The 22,306-nt window shown below is 43.7% G+C and overlaps 1 protein-coding gene across 1 annotated transcript in view; it reads right to left on the reverse strand.

Annotated features, from left to right (window-relative positions):
- The window catches only part of ASTN2 (astrotactin 2), a 2,164,803-nt gene that overhangs the window by 1,698,131 nt on the left and 444,366 nt on the right, over positions 1-22,306 (reverse strand). Inside the window, exon 3 of the mRNA XM_069241522.1 lies at positions 14,641-15,019. Within this exon, the coding sequence (XP_069097623.1) occupies positions 14,641-15,019 (379 nt within the window). The remainder of the gene's footprint in view (positions 1-14,640; positions 15,020-22,306) is intronic.

Consider the following 22,306-nt stretch of genomic DNA (forward strand, 5'->3'; position numbering starts at 1 on the left):
TGAACTCCATGTCCTAAGGGTCTATGTGTCTGTAGTAGTGGTTCTTGCTTACAGTGCATGTCCCTAGTACTCGCCGACTTTGTGTCCAGAGACTCATATTTATTTATGATACAGTAGGTAAAATTCTAAACTATCAACCTGAATTGATGGTATGTGTCATAAAAGGTATCTTGTGCAGCAAGGTATGTATCCCAATTACAACGTGGGCTTCCAGGACTATGTTATCTCGTATCCTGCATTGTGCCAAGTACCAATTGCCATGTAGGTGGGCACCATATAGAATAACATGGGCAATTAAAGTGTGGGTTCACTCTGGAGCTTACCTTGGCACTGAAATAACAAATGCTCATAGCCATCTAATGAGAGTCATTTTATCGACCTCAGAAAGATGAAGGGCTGAGAGGATCCAAAGAAGTTTTAACCTGTCACCATGAAGTGAAACACAGGTCATTGGGGACAGGCCCCTCCACTTTCACATATGGAAGGTTGATATCCTCCTGTGTTTTTGATTGGCACTAGGTGGCAAGTTGAGCCTTTCGTGTGTGCTCACATTCGATTAAGTCATGTAGCATGACCCTGGTATTACATCCTTTTCTAACACTGAGTCTTGATGATGGTCTGAAGGACTCCTGATTGCCACAACAGACTGAAACATTGACATTTCTGCCTCATTGACATGCTGGAATATAATACCAGGCCACAGCTTGGGCTTGGGTTAATCTGAACATTACAGAGGTGTATTTTCCATTGAATGAAGATTGGATCTATGTTCCATCAGATTGTACACACACTGTACTTAAATAATTAATCTAGGAGCACTTGTTATTTGCATACTTTTAGAAAGATGGCATTTTCTTACTTTACTCCTTTCTGTGCCTTAGGCTGTCTCTGATTACACGTCTGGGTTTGGGTGACAGCTACATTTGTTAATACTCTCCAGACAGCCACAAACAGGAAGGGCTGGGTGTGGCAGGAGATACATCTGCATACAAATAGTCATCCTGGGCAAGAAGAGGGAGAGGCAGTTCACATGTACATCTGAATAGGCTATGTCCTGCCCTCACACAAAGGACTGATTACTCCCTATTGGTAGTCTGGAGCCAGGGCTGGGTTGAAAGGGAAACTTGTGCACTTCAGAGAATTCTTTGGAATGTATCCCAACTTCAGAGGCCATTTTTGGGTATAAGTACTGAGCCTATGACAACATATACTCAGAACACTTCTGGACTGAGGATCTTCTACCAGGAAGGATGCCTGCTGTGCTGTCAGTAGTGACTGACACTTTGCTGTTTGCTCTGCTGTGTTGGTCTGCTGCCTGCTACTTCTTGCCTGGGAGTGAGAGGGCTAGATCTACCTCTCTACATTCTGCAATGTAAAGTATCTCCAAGGGTCTGACTGAGCTTGTCTTCTATTTCTGAAGTCTCAGAGATATTAAAGACTTAACCTGCATCTTGCTACTAAAACCTGGTCTCCTCTGCTGTGAGTTCTGCTCTGCTAAGTGGTGCAAAATCAAGTTCTGGCCCTTGGAGGTGAGTGCCATGCCACAACACAAGAACTAATGCAATGGCAGGGCACGTCACTTGGAACTTACACATCCCACTGCAGGAACACTGCTTTGCTGCTGCCTGCACCAAAGCCGCGGACACCACCCACTGACTGTGCAACACAATTACCACAACTTACAACGCAGGCCAAGCTTGACCGACGCTGCACCAATGCATCGGAACCAGAACTCATTGCTTCTGGACACTGAAGCATCAACAACGTTCAGTAACAGTGTTGGTAAACCCATGTTTCAATTAGTTAATTCATATCTTCACTTTCACAGTTATAGTCAGCACATTCAAACAGGTCAGTAGATCCAAAAACAGTTTATTATGAAGTTCATACATGACTGGCAATCAATGTATTGTGCATTAGTAATGTACAGATGCAAACACGTGTTTCGCCCCATAGTGGTATGTAAACCTGGGGCTTTCTCAAGGCTCTTCAAATATCCTTAATATGAATACATGAATACATATGGGGTCTCATTATCAAACCGGATAAATCAAGGAGCACATATCATCAAGGAGATGTGCCGGCTTGAACATCTAATTGATTTCTGTTCTTGAGTCGTCGAACCAAAAACAGAGGCTTATATAAGGGGTCCACACCTTTTTGGTAACCCATATTCTATTTAAAAAGGGCATCTAGGAAGAGAGTGCTGGACCCTTCTTAGAGTATATGCATCAGCAACGTTGCCCGATCTGTAAACGACGCATCGCCAGCAAGCACAATGCATCCCCTCCTCTGGATCAACACATCATCACTGAGCATCGACACAAGAAAGGTCTACGTGACTCCTGTACCTGGCCCAAGCTCCATCACGGTTGGACCAGACTTTTGAATTTGCCCTGGTCTAGCGCGACCAGATGGCTCCATTTGGAGCTATTGTCTTCTAAGCGCTGCATTTTTGATTTAACCATAAATAATTCATAATTTGACTTGTGTATGTTGGTGTCAATTTTGTATTGGTTGACTCAGATAAATATTGGCTATTTTCCTTAACTGGTGTGGTCTTTTTTGTGGTGTTTTCACTGGGTTACTCTGTGTGTGTGTGTGTGTGTGTGTGTGTGTGTGTGTGCAAAAATACTTTACACATTGTCTCTTTAGTTTAGCCTAACTGCTCTGGGCCAAGCTAACAGAAGGTGAGCACAGGGAAACATTTAGTGTGTATCTTACTTGCCCTGACTAGAATTGTGGTCCCTGCTTGGACAAACTGCAAACTTCTGCCAACTAGAGACCCAATTCCTAACATTGGTGGTCAGCGGTGAGGATAGTTGGGCATTGCATAGAGGGATTGGTGTACACTACTTACATATCTCAGACCATTACGTACCTCAAGAAGGCGTACATTTTTAGTGCAAATCCTTATCTGTATATGTTAGTTATGAATCTGTGTAAAAACCCATGGTTGGTGATGAGGGAACATCAAATTACCACCTGTGTTACGTGCCCTTGACACAAAATAGCTCAAAGAGCTACTTAGCATTACCTGGAAACGACTTTCCAATGAAAAACATGTTCTGAGCTGTAAAGTAAGTCCTTAAATCACACTTTGTCTTGGTTTGCATCAGTTTTGTGATTCAAATCTGGTGCTAATACATTTTACCCTTAGTGTGCGTGAGTGGTTGCCTAGCCTAAAACCTCACTACCTCACACAGTTGGTGAGAAGTAAGCTGAAAAATGTTCTTTCTTTCTGTATCATTTCTCTCTCCTTACTTCATCTTACATCTGCAACTTTACCTACTACTGTGCCTGTCTCTAACATCTCTCTCTTTGTTTACACCTATATGTACTCTCTGTCTCTTTCTTGGCCCTCTCTACTTCACTTTCGTCTACCTCACCTCAATCTCAGTACACCCCATATGCCTCACTCGACTTCATTTCTGTCCAATGACCTTGCCTCTCTACCACTCCTTGGGCCAGATGTATCATCTGATTTTGCACTCGCAAACAGCAAAATCGGCCGTTTGCGAGTGCAAAATCAGGGTCTGCAATGCATCAAATGCATTCGCAGACCAAAAACAGAAAATTGCAAAAATTGCGATTTTCTGCGTTGCGACCTCGATTTTGCGAATCGCAATTTGTGATTAGCAAAATCCAGGTCGCAATGCAATTCTGCAAAAAATCGTAAATTGCGATTTTTCGCAGTATGGTATTTTGCAAGTGCAAAATACCATGACCTGCAACCAGGTGGTAACCTGGTGCAAAATTTAAAAATGCAGTAAAACTGCATTTGTAAATTTGATATGTAAAGCCCACATGCCCTTTTGGCATGTGTGTACTTTACATGTGGACAAAAAAAACGGGGTGCAGGGGAGGGGGCCTTGGGCCCCCAGCACCCTGGCCCTTTGCTTTTCCCAAATTGCGATTTCTGTTTCAGAAATCGCAATTTGCGAAATGCAAAAAATTCACAGCTATGGGCCAACAGGCCCATAGCTGCGAATGGGGCCAGTATCGCAATTTGCGATTCGGTAATTGCATTTGCGATTTTTAAGAAATCGCAATTACTGAATCGCAAATGTGATACATGGCCCTTTGCGATTCGGTAATTGCGATTTCTTAAAAATCGCAATTACCGAATCGCACTGGGCCAGATTCATACATCTGGCCCCTTGTGCCTACATCTATATCACTTTAGATGCCCTCTCTGTACCTCATCCCTCTCTCTGCACTTCAAGGCTCTTTGTCCATCTGACAACCTGTATCACATCCCCATCTACTTAAATTCTTCCGCAACCCCATTTCTCTCTTCTCATTGCATCTCTCTCTCTCCATGTCTCTACTACTTTACCACCCTTTCTCTGCATTTTTTTCAACCTTTTCCTCTCTATATCCTTTTTCCTTTTTCTCTAAATCTCACATCTCATTCACTAGCTCAACACCCTCTACTCAATCTCTCAATTTGTCTCTTCATTATTTCACTAACTCCCCTTACCACCTTGCCTTTATCTACCTCTCTTCCTTTTTCTTCACCTCTCTAAATGCCTTACTCTTTTCTGGCTACTTTTATATTTCTAGCTTTGCTATTTTCTCTGTCATCAGCTTCTCTCTCTCTGTTCTTTCTTTTCTGGACACCCTTCTCTATTTCAACTTACCCTCTCCACCTAAACTATCTCTCTCTACTTCTTACTTTAAAGATCTCACTCCCTAACAGTCTTTTCTGCTCTCTCTGTCCATTAACTCTCTCTACAACTGTATCAAATGCACTTCTTTCTCTATTTCTGTGTGTCTGTACTTCTTGTTTTTTCTCTACACAGCATTTCCCTTTCTCCCCTTCAAACCCTTGACCTTTCTCTCTTCCCCACTACTTTGCCTAGCCCGTTTTCTACACCTGGTCTCATTTTGCCCTTATCTGCCTCGCATAGCTTTGTTTTTCCCCAAGTCTCTCTTTCGACCTCTACCCTCACTGTTTTTACCTCCCTCTTACCACCTTTTCTACATTACCTCAGTTTCGAAATCACCATTTGGAGTACTGTACGAATCTGCCTCCCTGCATCTCCTTCTCTCTATTCCCACTCTATCTATCTCACTCTAACTCTTTATCTAGTTCTCTAACTACATCTTCCTGTCTTTGGATTCCCTTCTAGCTACCCCACATTTCTCTATTTACTTTACTTCTCTCCCTACCATGTATATATGTCTACATCATCTCAATCTCTACTGTGCCTAGCTCTACTTCACCTCTCTCAGTATTCTGTTCTATGTATGCCTCTATCTCCTGTGCCCTTCCCTGTATCATTTCTCATTTCCAGCAGAGTCACTGCCTAGTAAGAGAAGAGCACACATATACAGATGAGAGCAGGCGGCAAGGGAAGAGAAATTAGGAGAAAATAATCAGATTTTAACAATGGAATGGTGAAATTCCTCAGGGAAACATTATGAATTTCACTTTTGCAGCAAGAACCCTAGTAGTGAATGTAAATCTATTTGAGATTCCAAAAATCCAAAAACTACAATGTAAAGCGCTATGTGTGTATGTGTAATTTGGATATTATGCACCAGTCCACTAAACATCTACTAAGTCACCGTGAGCATGATTTTCCTACAATGAAAGTAACACACTCGTTAAACAATGGATTCTACATGAACTCTTGTTGTTGCAAGCAAACAACAAATATATCAAATCCCAAATAGAAATAGCTGTACCAATTATTGTTCAAGCTTTCCTTTGGTACTATTAGGCTGGTGGACACCATGCAGTTGAGCTTTCAGCTGATTTTGCCTGTCCACTTTTCTAATGGTTTATCATATTATTAAATATTGCTTGGGATCACAAGGACTTGAATGAGGTGAACAGAGGTAATACATTCAAAGCTGTTCCAAACAGTGGCCCCACAAATCCTTAAGACGTCACTGAGGGCCAGAGCTGACCTTTGCTCTGGCAGCGCCCTGGGCAGGAATTACATTTGGCACCCTCTTCCTTGCCTGCATTTCGTCCCAGCCCTAGCCTACAACCTGCTATATAAAGATATACAAATCACAAACTATGAACTGCACTGGATTTTCAAATATGCTTTTTTTGACATCCTGGTACTCTATTTGTAGCAAACGTAACTGCAAGTATGTAAATTCAAAGAGGAATCGAAGAACGCAATGAATTACCATTAAGCATCTAACACTAATGTTGTATTTGCAAACATATGACCAGAGAGAAGATCTTCACGTTTAGAAAACAATAATTAGAGAATCAGATGCTCTGGACTGAAACCTTTACTGACTGGTCGGCTGCTGCCCTGTACAACCTCATCTTTATCCCTGCTCTTAAGTAAAATGTGCCAATGAGGTTGGGACGGCTTTGTATTCATTGCCCAGGCCTTAACTATGTACCCAAATGTCCACTCTCCCCGAGCCTCACCTGAACTATCCACATTCAGCTCATTCATGCCGGTGCCAAATTGAAGGTGAGAGGCCAAGTGGGTGGAAGTGTGAAGGAGTTGCGAGGGGGAGATGATCTTAAATAAAAGCTCCTGCAGCCTGTGTAGGACAAGCACTGGTAAAGCCAATAGGTCTCACCTATACAAGAGGTATTGGCTTTGGCAATGTGTTTTGCCATGTTGTACACCAGTGTGGTTGCTATTCAGGATGGCTCAAAGCTAGTAGCATGGAGTGTAAGACTGAAGAGGGGGAGTAGAGTGTCATAGAGTGGATTTGTTGGAGTGACATAGAGTGGAGTGGGGGGAGTAGAGTGCTGCAGATTTGAATATAGGGGAGTAGAGTTCAGTGGTTCAGTGGCAGAGTGTGTCATAGAGTGGAGAGTAGTGGAACCAACCACGCCCGCAACCTCTCAATGGACCGACAGGTGAGTGCAGTCTCATCGGTTGCTTCCACACCCTGCGCATGCTTCGAAAAATCTACAAGTGGATCCCCACCAAAGCCAGAAGGACCCCAGGCCCTCGTCAGCAGCCGCCTCAACTACGGCAATGCACTCTACGCCAGAACCACCACCAAGACCCGGAAAAGACTACAACGCATCCAGAATGCCTCCTCCTGTCTCATCAAGAATGCCCCATGACACAGCCACACCTTTGCCCTTTTAAGAGACCTACACTGGCTGCCTATCGACAAGAGAATCATCTTCAAGCTCCTGCCCCACGCCTTCAACGCCCCACCTAACGCGGGACTAGCCTACCTCAACCACAGGCTCTCCTTCTACACTCCCGCCAGACAACTCCGCTCCGCCGATCAGGCCCTCGCCAATGTCCCCCGCATCTGGAAAACCACAGCCGGAGGAAAATCCTTGTCCCACATTGCTGCCAAGACCTGAACACCCTCCCCAACCACCTCAGGAAATCTCCCACCCTGTCTCAGTTCAGGAAGGACTTCAAGACCTGGTTCTTCGATTGATCCTCATCTCCCCCCCTACCTCCGCGCTTTACAAATCCCTGATTGATTGATTGATGGATTGGATGCAGGTGGGTGGTTTGGAGTGATGGGTTGGGGTGGATTGGACTTGGTTGGGGAGGAGTGGGATGATAGGATTGGAGTGGGGTGGATTTGATTGGAATGGAGTGGATTGGAATGGAGTGGGGTAGATTGGAATCACTGGAATGGAGTGGGGTAGATTTGGGTGGGCTGAATTGGATTAGAGTGAATGGATTGGATTGGGGGGCTGGATTGAATTGGGATAGAGTGTGGTGAATTGGAGTGAATGGGGTCAATTGGAGTGGGATGGGGTGGAGAGGGGTGGATTGGATTAGAGTGGGGTGGATTGAAATGAGTTTGGGTGGATTGGATTGGGGTGTGGTGGGATGGATTAGATTGAAGTGGGTGAGGTAGGTTAGAGTGGGATGTGTTAGATTGCATTGGGGTGGATTGGAGCAGATGGATTAGAGCAGGGTGGATTGGAGTGGGGTGGATTGGAGTGGATTGGAGTGAGGTGTGGTGGATATGAGTTGAGTGGGGTGGGTTGAACTGGGATGGGGTGGATTGGATTGGGATAGAGTGTGGTGGATTGGAGTGAGTGGGGTTGATTGGAGTGGGGTGGGGTAGAGTGGGGTGGATTGAAATGAGTTTCGGTGGATTGGATTGGGGTGTGGTGGGATGAATTTGATTGGAGCGGATGAGGTAGATTGGAGTGGGATGTGTTAGATTGGAATTGGGTGGATTGGAGCAGATGGATTAGAGCAGGGTGGATGGGAGTGGAGTGGATTGGAGTGTGGTACGATGGACAGAATGGATTGGATTGGTTTGGAGTGCAGTGGTGTGAACTGGGATGTGGTAGGGTGGATTGGATGGGGTGGAGTGGACTGAAAATGGGATGGTGGATTGTGGTGGGGTGGGTGGACTCGATTGGATTGGGGTGGCATGGGCTAGATGGGGTGCAATGGGATGGATTGGAGTGGGGTGAATTGGAGTGGGGTGAGTTGGATTCGGCTGGGGTGGGGTAGATTGGATTGAGTGTGGTGGATTAGATTGGGGTGGATTGGCTAGGGTGGGGTTGAGTGGAATGGATTAGGGTGAGGTGGATTGAAGTAGGGTAGGATGGATTGTGGTGGACTGGACTGGCTTGGATTGGACTTGGTAAGATTGGATTGGAGTGGGTTGGGTTGGGTTAGACTGGAGTAGGGTGGATTGGATTAGAGTGGGGTGGATTGGATTGGTGTGGGAAGGACTTGATTGGTGGGGGTGGATTAACTAGAGAGTGGTGGGCTGAATTGGAGTGGGGTACATTAAGGTGGTTTGGAGTGTGATGAATTTGACTGGAGTAGGTTGGATTAATGTGGACTGTACTGGACTGGTGTGGGATGGATCAAAGTGGATTGTGTTGGAGTGGGATGTATTCGGGTGGTGTGGGTGGGTTGGAGTGAGGCGGATTGGGTAGCACTGGATGTGATTGGAGTGGGGTCGATTAAGTTGGATTGGAGTTGGTGGGTTGGATTGGAGTGGGGTGGGTTGGATTGGAGTGGGGTTGTTCGGATTGGAGTGGGGTGGTCTGGACTGGAGTGGGGGTGAATCCGACTGGAGTGTGGTGGATTGGACATGAGTGGGGTGGATTGGACTGGAGTGGATTGGGGTGGGATGGATTAGATTGGATGAGGTGGTTTGGTTTAGGGTGAGGTGAGATGTATTGAATTGGAGTGGGGTAGATTGGACTGGGGTGGATTAGATTGGTGTAGAGTGGATTGGGCTGGTGTGGGTGGATTGGAATGGGGTGAATTGGAGTGGAGCAAATTGTTTTGGATTGGAGTGGGTTGTTTACTATTGGAGGGGGGCAGGGTGGAGTGGGTCAGGATGTTTTGGATTAAAGTGGGGCAGATTGAAATGGATTGGAGTGGGGCAGATTGTTTTGGATTGGAGTGAGGCAGATTATTTTGGATTCAGTCGAAGCTCGTGGAACGGAGAAGGAGCGGGGCGGCGAGTGGCGGGGGTGAGTGACCAAAAAAATAATAATAAAAAAACTACCTGTTTTGCCATGCCGCGCTACCACTGCATAACTCCTCAGCTGCAGGCACAAGCTCAGGCTTCCAGCCTGCCCTGCGTCCAATCCTATCACTGCTTTCATGCTGCAGACGGCCGGCCAAACATACATGCGCACTAAGGGGAGGTGCTGTGCCCTCATCCTCTGTCCCTGTCACATCTGTGGTCCCACCACTTTTGCAGTAAAAACATAATAAACAGAGTTTATTATGTTTTTACTGCAAATATTTTTCAGCTGCTGCTGCTGGCGGTGGAAGAGGGTGACGCTCCTCTGCCATAGTGGAGGAGCCGCCTCTGATGGATTGGAGTTATTCAGAATGCTTTTGGATTGAAATGGGGCAGATTGCTTTTGGACTGAAGTGGGGCAGATTGGAGTGTGACAGATTGTATTAGGTTGGATTAGAGTGGGGTGGATTGGACTGTATTGGAGTGGGGTGTATTGGGATAGAGTGGGGTGGACTGTATTGGGATGAGGTGAATTGAATTGGAGAGTTGAGTATTGTTTTGGGTTGGAGTGGGACAGATTACAGTGGGCAGATTGGAGTGGGACAGATTGTTTTAGATTGGTGTGGGTACGATTGGAGTGGGGCAGATTGGAGTGGGACAGACTTTTTTGGATTGGAGGGGGACAGATTGGAGTGGGGCAGATTGATTTGGATCAAAGTGAGGTGGATTGGAGTGGGGCAAATAGTTTTGGATTAGAGTGGGGCAATTTGGAGTGGGGCAGATTATTTTGGTATGGAGTGTAGCCGTTTGCAGCAGTGCAGATTGTTTTGGAGTGGAGCAGATTGTTTTAGATTGGAGTGGGGCAGATTGTTTTGGACTGGAAAGGGATAGAGGGAAGTGGAGCATATTGCTTTGGATTGGGGCATATTGTTTAGGATTGCAGTGGAGCAGACTGGAGTGGGGAAGATTGTTTTGGATTGGGATAAATTGTTTTGGATTGGAGTGGGGCAGATTGGAGTAGGTTTGATGGGAGTGGGGCATATTGTTTTGGACTGGAGTGTGGCAGATTGGAGTGGGGAAGAATATTTCGGATTAGAGTAGTGCAGATTGTTTTGGAGTGGTGCAGATTGTTTTGGATTGGAGTGGGGTGAACTGGAGTGAGGCAGATGAGATTGGGGCGGGTTGGGCACATTGGAGTAGGGTGGGTTGGAGTGGATGGGACTGGGGTGAGGGGTTTGGTTTACAGTGGGGGGAATTGGTGTGGGGTGAGGTGGAGAGGATTGGGGTGGATTGTAGTGGGGCGGATTGGGGTTTAAGGCATGATTGTGTTAAAGCAACATTTGAGAAATTACTCATAATCAAGAAACAATGTTGCTTTGCAATATTTAGGACAAGATATTTGTCATCTTTTGAAAACAGCATTCAAGATCAAAAACAAAAGAATGCATGAGCGCAAAGTGATAAAAGGCAACTTGCAAATAAGAGAAAGTTAGCTATAAAAAATACAAATTAGCCATTTTGTTTGTCTTGCAGGGCACGTTTTTTGTCAGTCACAAGCCTTCTGTTTGCAGGGCACTAGAAGTTAAAAAGAACAGAACAGTACCTCAATCATGTTGGGAGCAGAGGACAGGGACTCATTAAGTTGAATGAATCAGTGCTTGGTCCCTGCTCCACACAAAGGAACAGAAATGATGTTTGGACTGCAGTGACGGATTACGTGGCTATAAAGAAGAGTGCCATGCAAGCCAACAAGTGTTAAACAACAGGTGAGCTTCAAGCCGTTAACTGTACACAACTGAATCTTGCAAGCGAGGCACACGCGCTAGGGCATGCACTTGCAGGCTCAACCCTATAAAACAAACGATTAATTGAAGTGTGGACTGAATCACTGCGGCCAGGTCAGCAGGAGGGTCCTACTTGATCTATATGCAGAAAGCTCCTGTGTCCCTCTGAAGGTCAGCACCCTGGGCTTGTGCCCAGCTAGCCCATGCTAAAATTGGCAATGCTGAATGTGGATCAAGGGTTTGGGGGACAGAGTGCTCTATTACATTTGTGTTGCGAACCATGTCCCAAACTCTAAATCATGTCCTTTGTTGGAACACTCACTGTTCTATCCACTCACACACATCATAAAGGCACGCAAATGCAAACAAACCGCCTACACATCTTAAACAAGCACCGTGCAACATGAAAAAGAGCATCCGGCGTGCCTGACAGAACACACAGCCGCCTGCCCAGAGAAGTGGAACAAAAATACATCGGTGACTAAATCACAATAAAAATTAATGTGGAAGATGCTACACAGAGAAGATGCTAAACTCGATGTCTTGACAAAGCTGGAGTACCATATTTTTATAATGCACAAAATTGTTTTCGTTTTGCTTTGTGTCTCATTAATCCAGTAATTTGCAACCTCCAGGCACGACTGTCATCCTGTTTTTTTCTATTGTTACACTGAGAGAGCTGTGCGGCTTTATTTTAAAAGACCCGAAGAGTGCACTTGAGACTGTGCAAGGATTTGATGTAAATAATATCTTAAAAGAGAATGTGGTTTATTAAAAAATAGTATTCTCACACTGTAATCCAGAATGATGGAAGCAGTAGGTTTCACACAAATGCCCATATCTATACTTTTTGATGCATAACTGCGCCAACGCAGTTTTGCGTCAAAAAGTATAGCATCCCCTTAAATCGTTCAAGAGCACCATCCGGGTGCCAAATTTATGGAATCCCGCAAGCCGGCACAAAGGGTGGGCTATCATCTTGGAAAATAACGTTAGCCAGGTGGTGGTGGCGGTATGGGGGAGGGTGTTTTTGCCCCAAAAAAATGACGCTAGGCTGGTTAGAGGCAAATAAAATGCCTTTAACCAGCCTAGCATCATTTCCTGATGCAAAACCATCCATTCCACATGACTCCTGTCTTAAAGAAGACAGGAGTCATGCCCTCCATTGCACCCAGTGCCATATAAGGGGGCTCATTTCAGGGCCCCCATTGGCAACTTAAAAAAAATACTTACCTCTACTTACCTTTACTTACCTGGGATGGGGTCTCCCATCCTCTCGTGTGCCTCTGGTGTCTAGCGTAAAAATAAAATTAAGGAGTTAAGTTTGCGCTGAATCAGCATTAAACAATTACGCTAATTTAGCACAGGGTATAAATATGCCCCAACGTGCCCACACAGCACCTAAGTCCCACACTTCAGACGGACCCAGCCAGGACAAGATCTCATTAAGATGCTATATCCCTTTGGTTGTCCAGGGGTCGCACTACTGCAGCAAAGGGTGAGAATGAGAAAGAGTTGGATTATGAAAACTAATCCTATCAAAGCCTGCCTTTAGTCTATGGTGAGTTCACATCCCATAATTGCCCACTACCTCCCACAAAGACTTGGTGCAATACTTTTACACTGACCAGAGGGAAGGTCATGCCATTAGCTCTAGCTGCTCCCCCCAAGTGAAGCTCACTCTCATTTGAAAGAATCAAAGTCCGAATAGAGCTCTCATCAACAGAGTGCTCATTGAAGGCCATTTTGTGACTTGTGTGGTACCCACAGGAAATCTGGGGAGCTGCAGGAAATTGAACTCGTCTTTCCACACTGATTGTGCAAATATGGCATTGCTTAGGCATTTGTACATGTTTGCAGAGGACAGAATGTTATTAAGTAGTTGCAAGGCGGCACTCAAACATTATGTTAAAAAAAAAAAAAGATAACGATACGTTGGAAAACATGACTTGTGAAGAAATACCGACTGGTATAGGACAACGCTCTACTCTATGCTCTACTCTATGTTTTCCAGCTCTGAACTTTTATGTTACATATTATCAAATGCGTTAGTTTAATTAGTAAGAAATTATAGATTTTACAGCACTTGGCGCATTAAATATTGCCTACATAATGTGTAGATTGCAATACAAATATGTTCTTTCTGAAACAGACCAAAACAACTGAAAGTGGCACACACAAGGTGTAATGCAGCACCAATATTGTGCTGAATGTATTTGCTCAAACTTCGCCTGCTCATTGCTGTAGTCGTAAATTAAGGAGGTAAATATTTTGCCTAGAAGGTTTTAATAATCCCAATTGATCAACTGGGTGTAGGATTTGTCCTAGTATGAAATGAAAGTCTTACACATTGAAACATAAATCAAACAGTGTGGAAAGCAAAATGTCTTGTTTATCTTCTGCTCCTGTAAATTCATACTTTCAACATCAGTTGTTTTAAGAAGACATTCAGAGATATAAGAAATTACACACATTCTGATTGTTTTCATGTTTGATGCCTTGAATATAAAAGATGCAAAAACAAAAGATGATGGACGAAATGCAGAACAAATCAAGCATTCACCCCAGTCACATTTCTGGGTTTAATCCATCAGTTTTTTTTTTGCTTGCCATGCGATTCCAGTTTGGACACATCCACTAAAACAATCAAAGCCTAATTCACGAAGTTGCAGTTGGATAATTCACAAACCTACTCTTGTATATTTTCTTCTAACTTCAACTTTAGATTTTCAAATAATGGGATTTCCAAAGATGCCTCGGAGTGCTCCAGAAAATTTATGACTGCCAGAGATTCACAGGAGTACTCCACAGGTGCATAATTTACTTGCATGAATTTTTCACTAAGTGTTGAAGCATCACGAGTCAATGATAAGGAAAGCGAGAGGGAAAATATTGCCTCTCCGGAGAAACCTTTTCCATTACCCCTACCTGAAATATGGGGATGCTCTATCACCCTCGGGTGGTAGAGCATGGATTTCCAGGAATGAAATCGACTTTGTGGGGGGATTACTGCATTTAGCACGTCAACCCTGCCAAAATACCATCATTCCCCTCTTTAAACCGAAATTGATGATGATGAAAACATCTGCAGTACTAGTGGGTTTTCCAGCATGAAAAGTGTACTATAAATCATAAAACTCCAGAATTCCTGATTCCATGAATATGGATGTGGAATTTAAAATTGCAAATAGTTTGTTTTTAATGCACGTGGTTAACAATCAAGTCTACAAACCTTTGGTGAATTTGTTGTTGATGTGTGAAGACCAAAAATACTTTTTGAAAGGCACATCACACCAAAAGTACAAACTGAGTATGTGATGTATATGAAGGCCATCTTTAGAAAAGCAGAGACATCCAGTGCCTTGTGATGATCATGCTTCAGTAGGAAGTGCAATGAATACTTTTTTGGCAGCAATTCTAACTTTAATAAAGCAATACATCTTACCTCGCTTCTCCAACTCACGCCTTTCCTCCTCAGTCCCGCCCAGGCTCTCCAATGTGCGTGTGACTTGGCTACCAAACTCCTCCTCACGACAACCTGGTTTCAAACAGTGAGGTTCCTCCTCTTCGTAGTCATAGTCATCCAAGATGGGAGTCTCACGAATTGGCATGCCGATCACAGAGTCTCTCCCCTGCAACCGAGAGTTACGGTAGCTTTCTCTGGCCTGTGTGCCCAGCAAGATAGAGGGAATGTAGTGGATCTCATGGGTGGCCTCAGTGCTGGCACTCTTCTGTGGAATCCGTCGCCGCCGATGCCAGCGTCGCTGGGCATACAGAGCCACTGTGAAAATCAGCAGCAGAAGGAGGAGAGCGATCAGGCCTCCCTGCGGGCAACGGAGAAAAGGAGGCAGGATTAATAAAAGAACGGTACAGGAATATTTTTGGAAAACATATTATAAAACCTTTCCTATCTCCTGAGCTCCTTTATCCTCTCTGTATGTGAGGACTGCAAGGCTGAAATGTTTGTGATCACGCTGCATATTTTAATGTGTCTTCTATTAGGTGCATTATGCTGGAAACTACAGAAAAAGAGACCTGATCATGTAGTCTTCCTCTAAACAGACCTTGTGTTTTAGAAATGTGTAAAAAGGCATTAGAGATATTATGAAACTGTTTAATATCAAGGTACTAAGGTCACCATATAAAACATCCAACTTCACAGCAGAAAAGGACTGCAAGGCCTTTCAAGTTGGCCCGTTTCTTGACTTGCTTTACCACAATAGCCTACATGGTCTCTAACTTAATCCAAGCTTTGCTGGCAATATCTTAAAGAAGTTGTGTTATTAGTTGTGAAGGACGTAGGTCTTTCACAAGTAATAAGACTGCAACTTTCTTTCTACTGTGTACCAAGCAGTCCACTGTAGCACTTGACTCTATCAGGGGAGAGAAGCAGAATAGTCCAAGGCCTTCTCAGGGGAGATGATGTGGCTACTTCTCCCAGTTTGCTGGTATGGACAATAACACTCAGAAAATCATTGTCCAGTCGGTGCTCTTTTTATAAAAAGGAAAAATAATTTTGTTACAAGCACACCTCTAGTACAAAGCAATGATTTACAAATATATACATTCAGGTAGATGATGGTCCCTTTAGTGACACCCTCATAACACATTACACACTAGTGGTCCCTGAAGCCTATACTCACAATACACGTACCCATACCTCACTAAACAGGGTGATGTCATTATCAAAAAGGCAGTAGTACTGTCTTTGTCAAGGTGTCATCACAGTGATAAAAGTTCAAATATGGCACAATAAACCATTTAACACCATTGAAATCAATAAGGAAAAGTAGCATCTTGAAGCGACATTCATTAAGACTTATCATTACTCACTATTAACTTTAGGATTGTCAATAAAGCAATTCAAATTAAGTTAACAACCATCGTTAAACGCATTCCTTTTTTTCTCATTCTTAATAATGCACACTGAAAAGAATGAAATGGATACAAGTTTTTCTTCTACTTAAACCATGCTGTCACTGTAATTTTAGAACAAATTAATAAGTGTCCCCACACTCTATACCACCCATGTACAAATCAACAGGCTGTATGAGCAGTAGAGGAATAAAACTTGAGGGTGTCCCCCTGCAAAGTGCCTTGAGAGGACCTCTTCCCCCTTGATTCAGTCAGAGGCCTGCCGCCTATGCACAGTTTACTGTGCTGAGGAGGCCCTGGTGAGCTCGGGGACCCCCCCACCACAGGGGCCTTGGTTACGCCATTGTGTATGAGTACTTAAAGCATGAAAAGTATCTTCTGGGGTCCAAGATTTAATTCCCTAGGAAATTTAGGGCCACTTTAGCAGAACTACTTTTCAGGGGCTGCTGCACTCCCTGCAGCCTCTCAAACACAAATACAGCAATCTGTCCCAATGCACAGCATCCAGGAACTGCTGTGGGAGAAAGCACAGTTCTCCTCTCCCGCACTACTGTGGCTGGGGATTTGATGGCTGGGTTCTTCCTGCTACCTTCCACCCATTGTGTTGAGGGAGTATGACAGTGTTCCTTTTCCTCAGTCTTTGGTCCAGGTAGATGGGTTCCCTTGGGACCATATATGTTGGTTCTGGCCCTTGGGGTTTGGCCCTATCTAGGGAAAATTTCGATAATGCACTGAGTACTATGTGCTCATTTTGTCTGGTCGCCACAGGAGACAAGTACTTAGAAGTTGTTTTCCCTGGACTCATATGGATGATTGTCTTAATTTGTCTGTCTTTTGCTCCTAGTGGTGGGCATCAGAAGTATTCTCCTCAGGCCTCCTACCTGCTAAAGGTTACTTTTTGTTGGGGAGCTTGTGTTTGCTGCTCCCTTGCAAGACCTGTCCTCTGTGTGGGCTCCTGAAGCTTTTTTCTGCTTGGGGGGGGGGGGTCTTTCATAGCCCAACCACAGCCAACAAGCAGAACACACTCCCTGCCACACTCCTAAGGTTCCACTGGCTACTGGCTACTTGCAGGGCACCAGTGTGTCAGCAGAGTCATGTGCCAGTACACAGAAGTCCAAGGAAAACCCTCCAAGGTCCCCCAACAAGTCCATTCCCCCAACTGTTGATCAGAAGGCATAAGGAGCCCAGCGCCACTGCCCCTAGAGATACCCATTCTAGCTCTAGGTGCCAGCTGGAGTCAATGTCCTTCTGTCCATCCTCTCAGTGGGTTCATATGTCTTCTCTTTCCAGATGCCCATGGTTTTGCTGTTCCTGGGTCCAGTGTCTTCTATGTTCCCACTGTGCCGGGTTTTTAAATGGGGGTGGAAAGTCTGGAAGGTAAGCACCTCAGCTCAATCGTGGGGTGCCACATTATCACATCATCAATCTACCTCTGCCTACACCCACCTGCATAGCACTCTGGGATATTTTAAGATGGTGATCTATTGAAGGGACCCCCAACTCGTAGCCTTAGCCATGTTCCCAACTAACAAGGGGCCTTATCCCATCCCATGAGAACTTCAAAGAGGAGCACCTCCTTTTTAGCTCCAGATGTCTGTCCATCATTTGTTTCTATGAGCTTAGGCTTTCCCAGTCCTGTGCAGTGTATGGGGTTAATTAACAGATGGATATTTCTACCCCAAACCATCCTTTCCTAGATACTGGGTGAAGCACTTGTAACGGCTCTATTGTCTGAGGAGGCGTTTCATCCTCCAACAGGCAAGCAGAGTAAATAACATAGGGGGAGGGGGCAATGGCTTGGAATCTGATTATGGCTGAGCCAGGGAAATATGAAAATTATTAAAGTGCCATAAGTAGTACATATAGAACAGATGATGGATGAAATGCTAAACAATACAAATATTCACCTGCAGTCACAGATCTGGGTTTAATCCTGGAGCGGGGTCAAGACTGATTTGCATATGACTGGGGTGGCACAGTGGGCAAAAAACATTAGATTGGGATGTGGCCTCAGTGATTGCGAGTGGCATTTGCTGCCCTAAGTGTACTGTGTATACCCAGACGTGGATCCTGGGCTCATTGTGCAACTGGATTCAAGCTAGCCTGACTGATGAGGGGTGACATCACCAAACTGGTCCCACGATGCTTGTTTCGGTCCAGGGAGGGCCTGGCAGTTCAGACTTGACTGTTCCCTTGGGGAGCAGGATGAAGATTGATTTGCATATATATGGCGGAGTCCAAACTGGGGTGGCACGGTGGGCAGAAAAACAATAGATTGGCATGCGGACCTGAGCAAATGCCAGTGGCTGAGGTTAATTCAAGTATACCATCCATAACCTTGTTGTTTTTGCATAAATAGTACATATATCACAAATGTCACAGAGGATCTACACTCAGTGTAAGTGTTCACCCTAAAATTTATACATGACCAGTATCTCTATACCTCAGTATGGTGAAACTGGGCTGTGCCTCTAATTTTTCCCCTAAGGTATAATGGAATGAGCACACTGTGCCACTCACATTTTAAGGCCTACATCTGGTCTGTACCAATCCCTAAAGGATACCCTCCATGCGCATGAAACTTGTGAGCTCATTAGACCACCCCCAGTAAATGCCCAAACAGGGTGGTCAGAAAGCGAAATAAAATCAGGGGAATTGAACGGACAGAAATTACTTTTCTACAATATGCCTTCATGAAGGCAGCTGTGTCTTTTTCTGTAATTCGTTTAAAGAAGATTTCGGGGTGAAACAACTTAAATAGGGTTGTAGAAGAGAAAAGAGATTTGAAAGTTTGAGCGAGTACATTTAACATAATAATGGCACCTGTCCAATTCAGGTTGCTGGTTTTAAATGTGCCAGCAATCTCTCTATAGAATCAGGGTTTTCCTCTTAATGTGAGAGTGGATTGGGCAGAACACTGGGGCAACCAATGTTCTTTAAACACATGAAATATATCAACCAGAACAGTACAGGATCATCAGAGTATTCCAGCAGAAGCAGAGGCACATTATATTTAAGGCTTCGAGTTTTCGATTTGCACACGTAAATAGAAAAGGAAGGCAATTTGATTCTCTATCTGTATTTATATATAGAAACGGAAAAATACAGAAAAACATGCCCAAATCCTGTGCAGCTTAATTACAACCAGGAGCACAACTACAAAACAAAGTAACGGAGGAGGTATCCGTACAAGTATGAGACCTGCTGCAAGGTAAGTTAATGGGAATCATTTAGGTGAAATGTTTTCGGGCCACTTGAGTTTTTTTTTCTTTGATTGGTCATGCCTTAAGTTGGGTGAAACTGTGTGGTAAGTTGGGTTTTGAGTGCCCTGAAAACTCTATTTTTAAAGGGAAGAAGCTTTTTAAAATATTTACAATTAAGTTGGAGTGGACATTTTTTAAAATGTTTACAATTAACTTGAATTGAGCACTTTAGGAAACTCACTGCCCCATCCCCTGTGGCCTTTTTGCTGCCTCTGAATGCCATCGGCAAGGTTTCATAAGACTGTCAACCATTCACAACAGTTTGGATGGTCAGAGCAAGGTCTGTCTAAAGGTATCATTTACAACTGATCATCACACAATTCCTACTCCTCCAACTATGCACACCCATGGTTCTGATAAAAAGAAGGGTATTGATTGTACATGCATAGCGAGTGTTTTTATGACAGTGATGCCACTCCAGATTTTTATAAACCTTAAACAATAAATCACAGTCCACCCTGCTGGGTTTCAAATCGTTTTCCTGAAGGTGAAACTCTGATATTGATGGCTCAGTCCAGGGATGTGTTCTAAGTAGAGTGGACACTCTCTTCATGTTATCACAGATATTGAACAATGGATGAGTGAATTATTCATTTGCTCCGAGTAAATCAAGTAGGGTAAACTTGGCATTTTATCCTTGATTAGGTGAATGCAAGACTTACTACTGTACAATAGAAACGCCTCTTATTTCCAATACTATTGAATGGTACAATTACTTTTAAAAGCACTTCATAAAAAGTTGCTGTGGGCTCAGATGTGCTTCCAAGGAATGTGAACAGAAGGAGTTTTGCAAAATTAGTCATATAATTTAGCGTGGAAGACAAAAGTCGGTTCAACATTTCTCTAATGTTATCTGGTGTGATTCTGTTCATTGTTGATAAGTATGCCCTGCAGAGGGACTAGCTTTTTCGTAAGATAAAACACTGGCATTGTGAATGTTATTAAGGAAGAGTTCAACAAATATTCAATGCACAATATTCCAAAAAAATCACAGTGACAATGTATACCGGAATTCTCAAAAGCAGGAATTACCAACATTGTATAACTTTTCCTTGAATCTCATCACCGTACCAGCATCATATGCCCATAGTGAGAAGGTCTTCAGTGGCCTTCAGTCCATGAACACATCGAAAGAGCCTAATGTACTTTTATTTTACGGTTTTTAGATGAACATAGTGTTTCTTCGTTTTATGCACATATAAATACATTTAACTCTATAATATTCAAGTGTGTGTGTGTGTGTGTGTGTGTGTGTACTGACGGTAACACTGGGAACGCTAATTATATTGTAGGAGTTTTCTTTCCTTAACTCAGCTTACATTTATTATCATTTGCTGTCACATTCACTTCTGCGTGTATTCCCTGAATATAGGTAGCTATTTTGTTCTCACTTGATTGTGGGGAAACCAAAGAAGGGGAAACAATTCATACAGCATGAATTGGGCTATATAATATACGTTGATACAGGGTTGTCTGTTTTACTTTGAACGTTTGTCTCCTAATAACCCCAATATGCTGGTCATTCCCTTTTCATGCCCCAATCTTAACTGATTTAGGAAAAAAGCATATGCGTTTTGCACTGAGTTCTGAAATGCGACAGACAAAGATTCGTCAGTTTTAGTTTTAATCACACTTTGGCTGCTCGGCCTTCGGTGACTTATAAATAAAAGAATACGACATAAGGTCTTGTAGTACAAGAAACAGGAAAGCAGGGGTGATGCAAAAAAAAGGGAAGAAGTGTGAACAGAAGCCGATGAAGGAGAATAGAAAAGAAACATTAGAGAAAATGGGAGACACTATGAAAAATATATACTTTTAGCCTGTTGCCACAAATTGTGCATGCCGATGACTTTGTTTGGAATAATTTGGACTCATAGAAGAAAGTCTGTTGCTGCATTCCATGATCAACAGTCTTTTTTATGGTCTGGCTTAACAGCACAGCTTTCAGTAGATGGGGGCTTTGGATCCACCCACATGTTGGGAGCCAAGAGTACATGTTTCGATTGGGAAGATGTTGTGCTCTTCCATAAAAAAGTGCTTGCCATCTGCTCAGCTGCGACCATTTTGTTTATTTATCCAGCTATCTGAGCTCAATATTTGCATTCCTTTTGGCAGATTGTACAAGGGACTTTGCATCACCCTCACCCTGGCTATTGCATCATCAAGATACTTGAGATTTTTATTATGGAGACTGGCTACTTTACAAGGGTCAATGGGTTGCTTTCCACCTTCTTAGGTAATGGGCCCCAAATCACGACCTTCACTTCTGTAGGACTGGTCTTTACATCACATTGAGTTGGGCTTTAGGGTGCTTTGCATTTTTGCAAAGAGAATACAGTCATTGGTGTTCAAGATCAGAGAGATCAATGTTTTGGTAATTTTCAGTATACATTGAGAGGAGTTTGATATTCCAGGGTACCATTCACTTTTACATATAGCTTTAATAACACCAGTGCATTTATTCAACCTTACTTTAGTCCTCTACTGGTGGTAAACAGTTTGCTTCTAACTCCATTAATGCCTGCTTGACTTGTGTTTTTTGGATCTGCATAGCCTTTTATTATTCGCGGAAATAGCGCAGACCAGGAATGGATGGATAAAAATTACTTTCTAACACCGTACCAGGCTGTGTTCAGAAAAAAACTGTATAATTGACCAGGTTTTCTGCATCTTACTTTTGTTTTGGAAAACTGTTGTAATTGGCAAGGTCAGCTGTTATGTTGCCTTTGCAGACCTAAAATCAGCATTCAACCTGGTCCTGAGACATAAGCTCTAGATAGTGTTGCACGACATGGGACTGCCGCCGGATATTCTATCTTTAATCATTTGCTTACATGAGGACAACTTCGCAGGCATACGCTGGGGGGAACAAAGGAAGCATACTGAGTCGATCCCTGTAAATAAGGGCGTCTGGCATGGATGCGTGTTATCCCCCACTCTATTCTCATTATAGCTGATCAATATAGTCCAATT

Source organism: Pleurodeles waltl, chromosome 6, assembly GCF_031143425.1.
Source record: "Pleurodeles waltl isolate 20211129_DDA chromosome 6, aPleWal1.hap1.20221129, whole genome shotgun sequence".
Lineage (NCBI taxonomy): Eukaryota > Metazoa > Chordata > Amphibia > Caudata > Salamandridae > Pleurodeles > Pleurodeles waltl.